Genomic DNA, 16,574 nt, shown 5'->3' with positions numbered 1-16,574 from the left:
TATCATGCACTTGCGAATTCAGTGTTCTAGGAATGTGAGGAAGAGATTAATTCTAAGTAGAAGAGTCTGGAAAGGAAGGTTTTATGTACAGGATAGAAACTCAGCTTTCACCTTTGGAAAAGAAAGCCGATCCCCAGCAGGGACCATGCCTGAGCACAGAGGTCGGGCATAGGTGCCAGTGCCTGGCCGGGATTGCGTTCTATTCAGTCATGCCCATCTTGAAGAAGACATCATAGGTACTGTGATTTCAAGCGAGGCATATTGAAATTTCTTTTCTTTCTAGGATCCCAAAGACGCCTCTCTTCTGGAGAGTAATGAAAAAAGGAAAGGTAGGCTGAAGAGCAAAGGAAGCAAAAGGAAGAAAGACCTTCAGGAAGCAGATGGAGAAATAGAAGCTGTCCTGCTGCGGAAAGGTGAGCTGCGAGTCCCGGGGAATGGGGTGGCAAGCGGGCTTCCGAGGGGGCAGGGTGGCGCGTGGGGTTTGCAGGATGGGGTGGCCAGCTGCGAGTCCCCAGGATGGGGGTGGGGGAGAGGGGCAGTGAGCAGGCTTCAGGAGAGGCGTCCTCAGTCCCAGCCCTCATGCTTGGACCTGCTGTGTGCTGCGATGTCTATGAGAAAAGCCTTCAGTGTCCCATGGACCTCGGTTTACTTAGATATTATTCAGTAGAACTCTGAGTTACTACTGAGTGACTCATCTTTTCTTCTCTTTTGTGTACCAGCTAAAGCCAAGGGGCTAGACTTACGGGTCTCCAAGGTGAAGTTTGAAGATGTTGGAGGCAATGATACGACGTTGAAGGTCAGTTTGAGTGCAGAATTTTACTCGGGTGGGCTTACTGCCGATCGATTATTCAAATACAGTCTGCCTCTTTTGTTTCTGGTAGGAACTGGGTGTGGAAAGGAGCCTGGGGAGGGGAGAAGGGCAAACCTGACTTGTACCTTCAGGATGCTGAGGGGTAAAGGCAGCATAGTACCTTCCGCTTTTCTACCACGGGGATTATGGTGTGCGGAAGATGCGTGCTTCGTGAGTGATGCTGCTGTAGCAGAAGTAGCAGTGATGGTTAATGTTTCCTTAGTGTCTGCTCTGTTCCACTTACCACGCGTCATGTCTGCGAGGCTTCGAGGTAGATGGTATGACAGCTGGGGAAGAGGGGGCGTGGAGAGTTTCCGGCCAGAGTCCCATTAGGCACCAGAGCTGGGCTTCAGCCTTGGCTTCAAACTCGCTGAAAGAGGAGGCTGTTTCCTTCCATTCTCCTCTTGGGCCGAGAAAGATGTCCTTCCTGTCCATTCCCTCCAGGAAGTCTGCAAGATGCTCATCCACATGCGTCACCCCGAGGTATACCAGCACCTGGGCGCCACCCCACCGCGCGGAGTCCTCCTTCACGGGCCACCGGGCTGCGGGAAGACGTTGCTGGCAAACGCCATTGCTGGGGTGAGGTTTGCCCACACGCCTTTGCTTCCATAGCTTCTGTTCCATGTGTCTTTGTTGTTCCTCTTTGGTCAACTTGAACCAGACTTGGCATATTCTCCGGAGGATCGACTTCTCTGCAATTCTCGCCGTCATGCTGCTGTTTGTGAGATGCTGTTTGTTTTCATGTAGCCAGTTATTTAGATGGCAGGGCTGGGTGGGAAGCAAGGTAACATGGGTGTAAACAGCCTTTTTTAAAAAAGTTTTTTTTTTAAAGATCTTTATTTATTTGAGAGAGCACATAAGCAGGGGGATCAGCAGGGAGAAAGGGAGAAGCAGACTCGCCGCCGAGCAGGGAGCCCCATGTGGGGCTCTGTCCCAGGACCCTGAGATCACGACCTGAGCTGAAGTCAGATGCTTACCCGACTGAGCCACCCAGGTGCCCCTGTAAACACCATTTTTTTGAAAAGCAGCTTATGTTTTAGTTACTTTTCTTTCCCTTTAAGCCAGTGGTTCTCAAAAGCAGTAAGCAGTAAATAAGAAAACTAAAGATTGTATTGTTTTTCACAGAGCTAAATTTACTCAAAATTTCCATCCAGAGTCATGTTCTTATACTTCTCTTTTTATAGATTTTTTTTAATTTTATTTTTAAGTAATGTCTTCACCCAATGTGGGGCTCGAACTCATGACCCTGAGATCAGAAGTCCCATGCTCCACTGACTGAGCGAGCCAGGAGCCCCACATTCTTATACTTTTTAGTGTTAAAATAGCCTTTCTAAATTGGTGATCATACGTAGCTGGCAAAATGAAAAGGTAGCAATCTTATTTTCATCCCATCAGATTTTTCAGAAAGTGTGTTGGGTGGTAAAATGCACAACGTCTGAGTGACTTCAGTTTGAAGAATACTGTTTTATACCAGTGACGAATAGGTTAGTGCTCTGTGCAGGGAGCTCGTTCTTACAGGAGAACTGATAGATTTGCCTCATTTGTTCCTTGGTTGAGTAAACTGTCGTGTGGCCGCCGCAAGGCAGACGTTGAAATACAGCGATGAGTACAGCAATCCCAGGCTCGTAGCAGAGGCCGCGTGAGGCAGCCCTCACACAAGTAAACGTATGCAGTCACAGCGGTCGCGAGTGGGAGACTCAGGGTGCAGCATGTGGGCTGGTATCTCCGGGGGTGCCCGTGGCTGAGGCAGTGATTTGCAGAATGACAGGAGGCTGCAGGCAGGCTGCTTGCTGTGTGTGCTGGTGGGGCGGCCACGCTTGCCCCTTCTTCATGTCGGGAGCCTGTCCTCTGACTGTAACGGGCTCCTTCCCTGGGAGCAGGGTTGAGACGCTCCAGTTGGCCTGTGGGACACAACTGTGTCACGATCCCTCCCCTTCCTTCCCAGCAGATAAATAGCGGGAATTGTTCCGGCTCGGCTCTAAGCAGGGGAGAACCTCTTTCTGGAGAGTCTAGACCCTTGACTCAGAAGAGGTGACAACAGGGTTGCACAGTGCCTTCTATAAAGTGAAAACAACTGGCAGCTGTCCAGTTGCTGTGTTTGATAAAACTATAGATTATTTAACAATGTTTCTCATCAGACCAACACAGAAAGCTGGAAGTTTCTCAGAAAATCATGCATTCAAACAGTGGCATTTTTTTTTTTAAAGATTTTATTTATTTATTTATTTATTTATTTGACAGAGACCGCGAGAGAGGGATCACAAGCAAGGGGAGTGTGAGAGGGAGAAGCAGGCTTCCCATCGAGCAGGGAGCCCGATGCAGGGCTCGATCCCAGGACCCTGGGATCATGACCTGAGCTGAAGGCAGACGCCTAATGGCTGAGCCACCCAGGTGCCCCTCAAACAGTGACATTTTGAGAGAGGGCCTGAATAAGGAAGAGGGAGGGAAGATCAATGCTGACAATGTGGTCATCCTTTCATGTGTTTCTCTACAGGAACTGGACCTCCCGATTCTGAAGGTAGCTGCCACGGAGATTGTATCCGGAGTGTCTGGGGAGTCTGAGCAGAAGCTGAGGGAGCTGTTTGAGCAGGCCGTGGTGAGTCCCACACACGTCGGGCCGCCCGCAGTTATGACCGAGAGCCCGTGATGCCTAAATGCTTCAAGTAGATTCACGGGCGCAGACTGTTGGCTAAACTCATCTGTTTAATCTGAAATCAAGCATGACTGTAATTGCTGACGAGTTCAGGCTGTCATAGCCAGTGGTTGTATGTTGAAAACAAATTATCCTGGTGGTATTTCCTTTCACTTTTATTTTCGCCAAATTAAGTTTAGCAAACAACTTCTAAGCAGTGTGAAAATTCTTCCCCTTTAGGATTATCACATTGTAAAAGCAGCCATAGAAATGCCAGGATAAACTCTTCTCTATTTGCCTAATTGAACCAGTGAAAAGAAAATCCTGTTACCAGAGAAATGGGATTTTCTCCTAACTGTAATTCCTGGTGTTAAATGCGGGTGACTGCAGATGCTCCTGGTCCCCCTGTTACCTGAGGAATCCAAGTACCCTAGGATGTGTGGGTCAGAAACCAACACGTCCAAGCAGATCCCGTGGTTCTTTGTCGAGAACTGTATGCTTTCCTCCGGCTGAATTCTGATGACCGTCACTTACTGTTTCTTCCTTCTTTTCTCACTGAGTTTTTCCGGTCATGGGCAGATACTGTTGTGCTTGCCCCTGAGACCTTTGCTCTCTGTGACTTGACTCTCTAACTGGGTGCTGTCTGTAGCAGTCCTCACTGCTTCTCTGCCCACGTCATCACTGAGAGGATTCAGAAGCCAGCCGGCTAGTGACAGGCTAAATCATCCCTTTAAATTGCCTTGGTCCCCATGGTGTTGAGATGCCGTAGCCAGGCTGAGAGTCTGAACCTTAGCATGACCAGTGTCACTGAAGAACTAGGTATGAGCGTGCTGGAGATTGCATCTCTCTATATTTTTTTGTTTTGTTTTTGTTTTCAAAGATTTTTAATTTATTTATTTGCCAGAGACAGAGAGTGCGCACAAGCAGGAAGAGCAGCAGTCCCGATGCGGGACTCAGTCCCAGGACCCTGGGATCATGACCTGAGCTGAGGCAGATGCTTAACTGACTGAGCCACCCAGGAGTCCTGCATCTCTCGATATTTTCATTTAAATTTTTCATGTTGACTGATCCTCCTCTCTTTTTGTTTGTTTTTATTGTGGTAAAATATGTTATACTTGCCATTTTAAACATTTTTAAGTGTACAGTTCTGTGGTGTTAATAAGTAAGTGGGCTCACGTGTTGTGTGACCGTCACCCCCGGCGTCTCCCCAGCCTGAACACGTGCTCAGGGGCGCCGACCCGCGCCTTTCTTCCCCAGCCCCTGGCCACCGTGACTCTGCTCTGCTCCCCGGGGCTGTGGCTTTGCTCCAGGCAGTTGGTGCTTCTGTCTGAACCCCCTCTCTCCGCTCTGTCCAGTCTGAGCTTTGAAGAACTCGCACAGGGAACGTGCTTTTCATCCACACGGTGGTACTGGGGACTCCCCTCCCTTTCCTGCCCGATCACCGTCCTCACGGCCACCTGCTGCTGGTTCTCTAGGTCAGCATGTGCTCACTCACTCGTCGTACTTCGTAACATCTCGGATATGCCTCGTTGATGAAAGAATTGCAGTGACTTGGTCACCGCAAAGCACGGGTAGATGAGAGGGTTGGTAGCGTGGTAGCCTGTGTGCAGTCTCACACCGTCCTCTGTGCAGCGTCTCCAGTCCTGAAAAGCAGCAGTGATGAGGCCGAGAGCTGCCTTCTTCAGTGCTGCTCATTGGCTGAACGACCTGTGAACCGTAGGACTTTTTAAAACGTACATACTAAACTATGCTGCAGTGTGGGGAATGTCTTTATGATTGTCTTTTGTGGTGTTTTTATTTCCAGTCAAATGCACCCTGTGTCCTTTTTATTGATGAAATTGATGCTATTACCCCCAAGAGAGAAGTTGCTTCAAAAGATATGGAACGAAGAATTGTAGCCCAGCTCCTCACCTGCATGGATGGTCAGTTTAAAGTATTCATTTTCAGATAATAAATTGTGGGGTTTTTTAATAGTATAAGTATTGAGAGAAAAAAACCAATCCTCTTTCTAAAGGATTGTATCGTTAATTTTTTGGAGTACATCTCAGTGTTATTTTTTTTTTTAAAGATTTTATTTATTTATTTGACAGAGATAGAGACAGCCAGCGAGAGAGGGAACACAGCAGGGGGAGTGGGAGAGGAAGAAGCAGGCTCATAGTGGAGGAGCCTGATGTGGGGCTCGATCCCAGAACGCCGGGATCACACCCTGAGCCAAAGGCAGACACTTAACCGCTGTGCCACCCAGGCGCCCCTCAGTGTTATTTTAATGCGTTTATACATACGCACAAGCACACTAACATTGTTTTGCTTCTTAAGACTGGGATTGTACCACACAACATTGATCTGTGACTTGCTGTTTGTATCTTAACGCTCCTTCTCAGAAATGTGGCTGTTTTAATATATTTAAATTTACCTTTTAACTGCTGTGTGGTGTTCTTTAGGACAGATTTATTGTACTGCACATAAGCATTCCCATTTTGATGGATGTTTAAGTTGTTTTGTATTTTGCTTTACAAGAAGCTATAGGGCCTCTCCTAAGTGGGTCTTTTTGGTGCATACATATTTTTCCAGGATAAAAACTAAAAATTAAGGTGATGGTTAAAGGTTATACACTTTAAATTTTATAGGAAATGGCAAACTGCCTTTGGAAGGGTTTACGCTCTGAGATGCCCTGTGTTCAGGTACCTCCACAACCCGAACTTGTTTTCATGTTTGACAGGCCGGTGGTGAAGATGGGAGATCTCACCTTGTTCTTCTTTGCATTTCGCCGTTTTGCTGTAGGTTGATCATATTTCCATATTTCTTGGCTATTTGTATCACCCCAAATCCCTTTCTCATCCTGTGCTAACTGTGTTTCTGAATTTTTCAAAATTGATTTGAAAGAATATTTTAATTTGTTACAGGAGCAGATTTTTCGTTAACTATATTACAGTTATTTCCTCCCAGTCTGTAAATTGTTTTTCAGTGTTGTTAAATTGTCTTTAGATAGAAATTTGGAAGGAAGGTAGATACACTTTTGGATCCTGCCTGCGGTGAAATAGCGTGGGGTTTATGTACGCAGGGTAATTTGAAGTAGTGCAGGTTTGTTCTCTCGGTGCTGGCTGCAGGTTGCTTATTCTGCTGTTTTATGTTCGTGTCAACTTTTCTTGCCTTGTTTTGAGGCCTCTGTTGTGAATTATCATATCGAAACTACATTGTTACCCGTTATAAGATACATGGCTCTCTAAGAGGGAAAGAGACACCATCCGTCATACTGAGACAGGATGCTTATCCCAGGATAAGAGAACTAATTTTATCTAATTTCAAAAACTTACACTCAGGCATAACTCTAATTATTAAGAGCTGGAAAGCATCTTTTTTTTTTTTTTTAAAGATTTTATTTATTTATTTGACAGAGATAGAGATAGCCAGTGAGAGAGGGAACACAAGCAGGGAGTGGGAGAGGAAGAAGCAGGCTCACAGCGGAGGAGCCCGATTGTGGGGCTTGATCCCATAACGCCGGGATCACGCCCTGAGCCGAAGGCAGACGCCCAACCGCTGTGCCACCCAGGCGCCCCTGGAAAGCATCTTAAAATACTATCATGTCCATGAGGAAAGTGATGCATAGGGAGCCAGCCCGGTGTATACAGTGGATCATCGGCAAAGCCAGGGCTAGGCTCCAGATGTCTACACGCACGTGTACTGCCAATGGGCTACCTGCAAATGCATGCTTTATTTAGGCGAGCTGGCGCCCCACAACAGGTTTTACTCTGCGTAGAAAGAAATAAGACTTTACGTCTTCCATAATATTCCGGAATTCAAACTTGTGGCTAACGTAATGTCAGTTTATTATGATCACATCATACTGGGGAAGAGGGAGAAAAAGAATGGTTTTTATCTTGAAGTTACTGGCAGGAGGGGGTGGCCAGTCCTAGCTGAGGTCTGATTTTTATCTTTCATGCGATGGGAAAAAACAGCATTTGACATTAGTGCTTCCGTTGCTGACTGTTGATTTCCTGTGGAAAGGTATTTTTCATGAATGAAGATTTCACAGATTCCCATGACTATTCTCATTCTGTTACTGACCCCTGATATGCTCAGAGCGTGTCACCAAGAGCACAGCATCTGAGTGACCCAACCTGGAAGAAGGAAGCGAATTCCCACCCTTGGTCGTTGTAGCTGTGGGCATTAGACTCACGTGAACCAGCTGGGGAGCAGCTTTGGCTCCGTCCCAGCCTCAGTGCAGGGGCACTCAGCACAGTCAGAACATTTTCCCGGGAAGCACGTGTGCATCTCATGATTATAAGGTGTCACCTCGTTTCCTTTAAGTTTCTTTTGCATGTTTAGTGATCTCTCGTAGCATGAATCTCTTCCTTGAGCTTTTATGGAGTTTTCAGAAAGTAAGAGCCTTCCTGTCTCACTCAAACGGACCGCCTTGTGCCTCTCTTCTCAACCCAAAATTTATCAAAGGAGTAGTCACTGTCAGCTAAGTACAGGCCTCTGCTTCTGCTCTGGTCTGCACCTCACCCTCGTCAGTACACATCTGTCCCCGGCATTTTACTGAAGCTAACCCTGGGAGAGTCGTGAGGGAACCTCTGTTGGCCAGTCTGGTGGCTTTCAGCGCTCATCTGTCCGGACCTCTGTCCTTTAGTTTCCTCATCTAAAAGCCTACCTGTTACAGGGGTGGTGGGGGTTGGCTGAGGGGCTGAGTGTACCCTAGTGCCTGGCACACAGCAAGCCTTACCAGTGAGTGTCAGCACGGTGGTTCTCGGGAGCCTTCCCACCCGTTGACCGCCTTGTCCTGGGCATTGTTGGCATGCGTGGTTTGAACGCCAGAGCTGTCTTTCTGCCCTCGTCCTGGCTGTCTGGCAGCTCCTTAGCCATTCCCTGCTGTGCTTGCCTCCGTCAGCCGTCCCTTAGACAGAGGCAGTTTGTAAGGCTTCCCACTCGGCCTTCTCGTCTTGCCTTCTGCCCATTTCCCAGATGTCTGATGAGCAGCTCTTCAGGGAACATGAATGCATCCGTAACCTTGATTTCTGATCACGTCAGACTCCTCTTCCCAGCTGCCTGCCTGATACCCCACGCTCCGTATGTCCAGGCCAGACTCGCCTCCCCTTTCTGCCCCTCTGCTCTTTCTCCTGTTTCCATGCTCTCCACGGTATCACCGCCACTCCTCGTCCAGACAGAGCGCTCTTGGTCTCTCCCCTCCCCTCGCCCTTCACCCCTTCTCGGGGAATCACTTAGTGCTTCGGGCTGCAGGCAGCCCCACACTGCAAGTGGGCTTCTCTTGCTTCTTCCCCGCATTCCTGCCTTATTGTCTCCTCTGTTGCCTGATCCCTGCCGTCAAATCACACTGAGCTCTGCTCTGTTCCTTTTTACTCTTAGAATTATCTTTCCAACACACACATCTTCTCAGTAAAACCTTTCCTGGCTTCCTGTGGGCTAAGGAATATTCTGCAGATTCCTCATGACTCAGCTATTAAGATTCTGTCTTAGCATCCTCCTACCTTGACACCTTGTTACCTGTGAGGAGTGTTACCTCAGACTTCAGGTCCGACCTCTGCTGGTCTGACCTCTACCCTGGCTCGGTGGAGAGAAGTCAGACTTGGGAAGGAGATGTGCTGGGCCCTGCATTCTGCCATTCCTAAAACTGTCTCTGGATAACACCAGAGCAACGGAAGACTCTAGCGCATACGCTGCCCTTCCCTGCCGTGCTTCCCCCCATCCCCCCTATCCCCTCCATTCCCCACTCCATGCCATACCGCTGTTTGGAGACCTGCACTGCATATTCTCTCCCAGACTCCCCGCTGCCAGGCGGCCCCCCTCTCTGAGCACGCCATGCATGCGTGTGCCTCTGCTGTCACTCACACTCTCTGTTCCTGCAGAACTTCATCAACCTAGACCTGCTTATGAATACTGTCCTCCAAGGCCTTCCCTAAATGCGTCCTCCTCCATGAATCCATGCTGTCTTTGTCTCACTGTGACGCTCTGTTTATACCCATCGCCATGAGACACAAGATTTGTCCAGTGGGTTTCTCAATAGACCGTGAGCTGCCTGAAGACAAAGTGTGTATTTTTGCTTCTTGCGTCTTTCACGTAATAGTCAATTAGTAAATGTTAGCTTTGTGTATATATTGCCGTCCAAACGTGTACTACTCAAACCACTCACACGACTTACGTAAGCACCGTTGTCCACCATCCCGGGTGTCTTGTTCACTGCTCACCCTGTGTCACCTTCTTACCAGATCTGAATACCATGGCCGAGACAGCCCAGGTCCTTGTCATTGGAGCCACCAACCGACCGGACGCCTTAGACCCTGCTTTGAGACGTGCAGGAAGGTTTGACCGAGAGATATGCCTCGGGATCCCAGACGAAGCCTCCAGGGAAAGGTACGCTCTTGTAAGATGAAGTTTGTGCATCACTATGTCATCTGAACTGAATGCTTTGGAAATGAGGGGTGAGAAGTACCACATAGCCTTTTCTTTCTCTCTTCGTTTTTGTGCCAGTAGCGTTGATTTGGAATCCGTGGCTGGTGTCACTTAGTCGACTAATCAGCTGAGGGACAGCGTGGGGAGCTGTGGAGTGGAGCCGTGCTCACTGGCCCACGTGGAGGTTACTTTGAGCACCACACTTTCACCTATTGGACTAACCTGCTTGAGACCACAGGTTTCGTGACAAAAGGCAGCCAGAGAGCTGAAAGCTGTGTGTGTTCGTTGCAGGACCAGCCTGTCCTAGTAGGTGGGGCTGAGTGTCCATAGAGCAAAGAAAGCTGTACCAGTATCTCAGTAAGCAAAGACTGCATGGGAGGCACTGGTGAGGCCGGGGAGTGGAAATCTAGCAGCGAGGTCCTCTGTACTACCGGAGTCGTGGTGGCTTTTGGCTCAGGTTTAGTGACACTGATGTTGGCATCTGTGTCCCCCAGCAGCTTTCAGGAAGAGTGTTGTGTAGTGAGAGGAGACAGTCATGGGATGGCAAGGGAGCTGGGGAGGGCAGGACACTCAGGGGGAGGCAGGGCAGAGAAATGCTCATAAGGCACATGGGTGGGAGAGAGCGTGCGGAGAACACGTCATCCTTCCTCCTTCCCGGCAGGCAAGTCCTTCAGCTTTGGATTGTTGGCCAGTTTCTTCTTCAGCTTCTGTAGCCACAGTCAAGCGCATGCAGATCGTGTTCCCGCACACGTGGTCTTCCGCAGGCATCCAGCCATTCAGGTGCACCCATTCCTGTTAACCCGCGGTACAGGGATATATAACATTCTAGTGGTTCATATTTATTCAGCAGGCACGTTGAGCATACGGCGTGTGCACATACAACTGTGGAGGGCGATATGAGGAACGCAGAGAAGTAGGAGCCCTTGCTTTCAGGACGTGTACAATGCAGTAAGAGTTCTTGAAGTCAGGCCTGTGTTCTTCCTCAAGCCTTTGTTTTGTCCAGGGCCCAGCCTATGTAGAGACATAGACACGGTGGGGCGTGTTCGCTGCTGGATAAAATCCTCTGCTCATCTGCCCAGTGTCCCTCATCGACAGAGTCCTTAAGGGCTTTTGTTGATGGCCGTATTTTGAAAAATCTGAAGCCTTCAGGAAAGTTGAAAGAATAGTATGAGTAGTGTCTGTACGCCCGTCAGCTGGATTTACCCCTCGGTAGCGCTGTCCACACTACCTTCAGCCCCTAGAGAAAACAGATGGATATTTGTGTGTGTGCCTTTTTATTTGCCAAGCCATTTGAAGGATGGTCGAAGATATGATGACACTTTAGCCATAAGACCTTCTCCGATGGGACTGTCACTCCATGTCACACCATTTCACACCATCCCAGGAAATGTAATACCGACACAATAACAATGTCTTGACATACAGTCCATTCTGAATTTCCAGTTACCTCCCAGGATGTCCCTGTTTAGTTGTTTGTGTAGTTTTGTGTTTCATCTAGAATCCACTCCGGGATTGGACCCGGCTGAGTCCATGTGACCCTGTAACCTTAGCCTGCCTCCTCGGGGAGGAAGTGTTTTCATGACATTGGCGTTTTCCAGGTGCCACGAAACTTGAACATTCCCGACCGTTTCCTCCTGATGACACTCAGGTTAGACGCTTTGGGCAAGAATACTGCCTGGGTGGTGAGGTGTCCTCAGCATCATGTTGGGAGGCTCATAGTGTCATTTTGTGTCATCATTGGTTGTGTTAAGTCCGGTCACTCCTTTAGGAAGTTTGTCAGCATTTCCTTCTTTAAAGTTGCCCTTTTTTCTCCACTTAATGAATGGAATGCAGACATTTCTGGTATTTACAGTTACTGTGGCTGCCTTTGTCAGTTTGTCCAAACTCCATTGTGGACTCAGAGTCAGTGCTGTGGTGGTGTTTCATGCAGGCCAGGCGCTCCGGCTTAGTCCCGGGTGGCCTGCACAGAACTTGTGTCAGAGACCGAAGAGGGTGTGAAGTGTCTGCTGTGCTTAAGGCCAGCTGGGGAGAGTGGGGTTCAAAGCCTGAAAGAGGATAGCTCTTGAATAGAATTATGAATGAGAGTCTTTTAAGGAAGTATATTTTAAAATATTTTTATTCTGGTAAAAAACACATAAAATTTATCATTTTAACTATTTTTAGCAGTACACTTTAATAATATTAACTTTATTAACTTTGCAGCAAATTTCTAGAACTTTTCATCTTGCAATTTCATCTTGCAAAATTAACATTTAATACCCATTACACAGCCATTACCCCTCTGAAGAAAGAGTATTTCTTTTTTTTCTAAGATTTAATCATTATTATTATTTAAAGATTTACTGATTGATTGATTGATTGATTGATTGGAGAGAGAGAGACAGAGACCATGACCCTGAGATCGTGACCTGAGCCGAAATCAGGAGTGAGATGCTCAACTGAATGAGCCACCCAGGCACCCCTAGGATTTTATTATTTTTAAGCAATCTCTCCACCGATCATGGGGCTCGAACTCACAACCCTGAGATCAAGAGTCAGGTGCTCCACCGACTGAGCCAGCCAGGCACCCCATGAAAGACTATTTCTGATTGAGTCTTTGGCAAAGGCAGAATGCAGTTTTCTTATTGTTATACTTGGGTCTAACTCTGAGTACAAAAGCAAAATAGTTATATGTTATTTTACGCAGGTGCTAATGCCTTAAATTCTAAGATGGGGAAAATATATAAATAGAATTGAGGTGTGTCAGTGTTTGTATCAGTAGTTCTTAGAAGGTCATTCATTAATTGAGGAAATATTTAAGCACCTTTTGTGTACTAAGGAGGGTGACAGTGGTTGGCATTTCAGTCACTGGTGCGGGTGATTAGATCTATGAGTATCAAAAGGAAAAAACAGGGTCTTAGGGAGGATGTATCAGGCAAAGTGTACCTGGTCTGGGGGTTCTTAAAGGCTTCTCTGAGGAAGCTGAGACTTTAAGAATAATAGAAATGAACAGATCACGTGATGAGAGTATTCCAGGTAGGACTACCACGTGCAAAGGCCCTGAGGTGACTGAGCTCAGTGAGTCCAGGAACCTGGAAGAACACCACAATGGCTGTAGAAGAGATAAGGTGTGAAAAGGCTGGCAAGGAATGCAGAAGGTACTTCACATACCCTTGGTAAAGATTTTGGACTTCTCTGTGAGTGGTGGGAAGAAATTAGAGCAGTTAAATTAAGTAGGACAGTGATGGAAACAGATTTTTTATTTTGAAAAGATCACCATAGCTATAGTGTGAAGAATGAACGAAAAGAGCAAGAATAGGTTCTGGTGGCCCAGGAAGGGGCCTGTTGTAATACCCAGATGAGATGGTGGTGGGCTCAAGGAGGTGGGAGTATAGGTGGAGATAACTGGAGTGTGGATACTGTGCAGCTGGAGGGGGGTGCCTGGTGGGGGGAGTGTGGATAGTGCACAGCTGGGGGGGGTGCTTGGTGGGAGCATGGATAGGGCACAGCTGTGGGGGGGTGCCTGGTGGGGGGAGCGTGGGTAGGGCACAGCTGTAATAATCAGAGACATTTAGCAAGTAGAGCCAGTGTGTTGCATTTCTTGGCAGAAGGAATGCGTGGAAGGTGGGGGCTATGATTGAGCAGGAGGGAATATTCCCGGGTTTCTGATTTAAGCGTCTGTGCTGCTGGTTTTCTCTGAGGGGATAGGAAATACTGGAGATAAGCAGGTGTTAGAAGAGGATTTGGGGAGAGATGGAGCAGATCGGGGCAATTGAGCTAGACTTGCTTGCAGGCTGTCTAAGTAGAGATGTCAGCTTGGCAACTGAATGAGTCGGGAGCTCTGAGGAAGTAAAAATTGGGGAATCATGAGCATATCGAAGGCAGCTGAAGTTCTGAGAGTAGAGCAGATTGGCCAATGGCAAGGGACAGAGGATGGAGGTCCTGGGGCAGACTGAGGGGACAGAGGGGAGCTTCTGAAGTGCTGGGGAAATGAGAATGTAATGGGAGCCAGGGGAAGTGAATGCTCCCCACAGGAGAGACTAATGGAGCTCAGGAGGGCAGGGCTGGAGCACTGTTGCCGGAATCTAGTGCCTAGAGGTCCCAATGACCTGGGCTGAAAGCCCATAGGCTGATGGGGCAGCAACCCGGTTGAGTGAGTGGAAAGAGAAGGAGTAACCAAGCGGAGTTCCACGACTCCCCAAAGGGAGGTTTGGCCATAAAGGGGGAGAGAGAGGGAGTGGCCGTGAGAGGGGGGTGTTACGGTGTCAGGGGAGATAGGATATGAGAAACCAGAGTACCTTAGAATGTTGTGGGAAGGAGCAAGTGGGAGGAATGGGGAATGGGAGCCCCAGGGAGGTGCTGGCTGGAGCGTGAGGGCTCTTCTGATGGACAGGTGGGGGGGGGGCGCAGGGGAGGAGATGCAGGCCATGGGACTTGTCGCTGTGGTCCTTGGAAAATGGCATTTTCTTCGTGAGTCAAGCAGTGAGATCATCTGATGAAAGTCAGGCACGTGATCAATGAGAGGCTGAAGGAGGATGAAAGTCTGAAATTATATTCTTGGATGATTGGAGATGAGCCGGCTGGGGTAATGGGATTTTCAGGCAGTGTTTAGGATTGGGGTGTAGAATGGCACCAGTAGGCCTGGTGTTGGGGTTTCATTCCCTGAGTCGTGCTCAACAGTCTAGGTTCAGGTAAGGAGGGAGCGAGATTTAGAGTTTAAGAAAGAAAATAGAAGCCCTGGGGTCTAAGTTGTAGAAAGAAGAGCACCTGCTGAGGAGGGTGAGCTCAGGTATCCGTTGAGGTCCAGGGCAGATTCGCAGGAGATGGTGGACCGAGCGTGGGGTGCTCGAGCACGTGATCTCAGAGGTAGAGCCAGCTCTGGCACGAGTCCCTGTGCCTTTCCCTGGATAGCTGACATTTCCTAGCTTTTGTTTGTTTACCTGTAATAAAAGAATAATGGTAACAGTGCCTCATTTTGTCTGTAAGGCGGTAATGGTACTGTGACTTTGGAAGACTTGTAAGGACTGCATTAACGTACCTAGCACAACCTCTGACGTGGAGGACTTCTAAGGTAGCTGTTGACATTTTCCTGGACTTCAAAAGCGTTTTGTTATGGAAAATCCCAGTGTACACGAAGCAGTCTGGTATGATTGTTCAGTTTCTGTTGCTGTAGAACACGGTGCTGCAAAATCTAGTGGTTTTAACAACAGTCGTTTCGTCGTCTCTCACAAGTCGCGCGGGTGAAGAATTTAGGTTCTGTCTCAGGGTATCGTGTGGTTGCAGAGACTGTAGCTGGAGCTCCAGACCTCGGGGCTGGGCTTATCTATGCACCTGCCTGTCTGATCTGGCTCTGCTGCCTGTCCGTGTGTCTGTCCCTCCTCCCGTTTGGGTTTCTCAGAGCCAGGAGGCCTCAGGGTGATAGGATTCCTGCTGGGCAGTCCTGCACCGCAGCCTCTGTTCCATTGCTGTGCACGATTGACCAGCCTTAGAGCTCAGCCCAGATGCGAGGAGAGGGGCCAGAGACCCCGCCTCCCAGTGAGACGAGGCTCAAGAATGGACAGACGTGCTTTGAGGAGCGCCTGGGTGGCACAGCGGTTAAGCGTCTGCCTTCGGCTCAGGGCGTGATCCCGGCGTTATGGGATCGAGCCCCACATCAGGCTCTTCTGCTATGAGCCTGCTTCTTCCTCTCCCACTCCCCTGTTTGTGTTCCTTCTCTTGCTGGCTGTCTCTATCTCTGTCGAATAAATAAATAAATAAAAATTTTTTAAAAAGAATGGACAGACGTGCTTTGAAACTCTCAGAGTAGTGAGCCCCACGTCTGATCACCCAGTTTCAAACAATTATGATCATTCTATCTATCCCCCACTTTTTTCCCTGGAGCGTTTTAAAAGCAAAATCCAGGCACTGTGTCATTCTAACTGTAAATACTCCAGTGACTAATGATAAAGACCTTTTATTTAATATCCATGCAGTGCTGTTATATACAGCTCACCAATAATTCTTTAATGTGTCCAATTTCCAAACCATAGATACATAAATACAGGTTTGTAGTGTATAATTGTATCATCAATTTTGAGTATAACTGTATTTAGCATTTTCATTTCTCCTCTTTATAAATATTGTTCCCTGCTGACCCAAGTCTTGTATCAGGATCATATAACCTTTCTTCACCATTTTAACTGTTTGGGAATTCATACTTGCCATATTTTTTTCATTTGCTAGTTCTCTTGCAACTTTTTCACATTTTCTGTTTCCTCCAAGCGTCTGTGTGTGCTTGCGTGTGTTTTGGTCTGTCCTGTGCCTTATATCGCAGGGAGAGGCAGTGATAAATATCATGGGTAAAGTCCCTGCTGTGTTAGGAGTCCTGACGATTGATTGATTAATATCATTTCCTGTGGGCACTTTCCTCGAATGTCAGACCGTGGCCAACCGTTGTAAGAGTGAGGCCGATGGGACATCTGCGGTGTGAGTAGTTTTGTTGAAGCCTGAGTGTCACTGTAAAGCAGTCAGACGACCAGCTCACGTTTCAGCTCGACAGCTCCACATGTCCATTTCCATAGACGCTTTTTGTTCAGGTTTTTCAGAAACAGACATTGAGGCAGCACCGCGGACCGCAGGTCTAGCTGCTGTAGCTGGTGGTCTCCTGACATGGGCAGGGGAAAGAGTGAGGAATCGCACACCCCATTTCCTTGGCGGAGGGGCCCT

General features: G+C 48.1%; 1 protein-coding gene across 3 annotated transcripts in view; it reads left to right on the top strand.

The window, feature by feature from the left end:
* NVL (nuclear VCP like) overlaps positions 1–16,574 on the top strand; it is a 114,886-nt gene that overhangs the window by 13,016 nt on the left and 85,296 nt on the right. For all 3 annotated transcript variants that reach the window (XM_034666592.1, XM_011228917.3, XM_034666593.1), the window contains 6 exons: positions 284–413; positions 720–796; positions 1,295–1,429; positions 3,345–3,446; positions 5,287–5,404; positions 9,707–9,851. In XM_034666592.1, the coding sequence (XP_034522483.1) occupies positions 284–413; positions 720–796; positions 1,295–1,429; positions 3,345–3,446; positions 5,287–5,404; positions 9,707–9,851 (707 nt within the window). The remainder of the gene's footprint in view (positions 1–283; positions 414–719; positions 797–1,294; positions 1,430–3,344; positions 3,447–5,286; positions 5,405–9,706; positions 9,852–16,574) is intronic.

Source organism: Ailuropoda melanoleuca, chromosome 8 (genome assembly GCF_002007445.2).
Source record: "Ailuropoda melanoleuca isolate Jingjing chromosome 8, ASM200744v2, whole genome shotgun sequence".
NCBI classification, from domain to species: domain Eukaryota; kingdom Metazoa; phylum Chordata; class Mammalia; order Carnivora; family Ursidae; genus Ailuropoda; species Ailuropoda melanoleuca.
The sequence above is the reverse complement of the archived record's forward strand: the minus strand, read 5'-3'. Positions and strand labels throughout refer to the sequence as shown.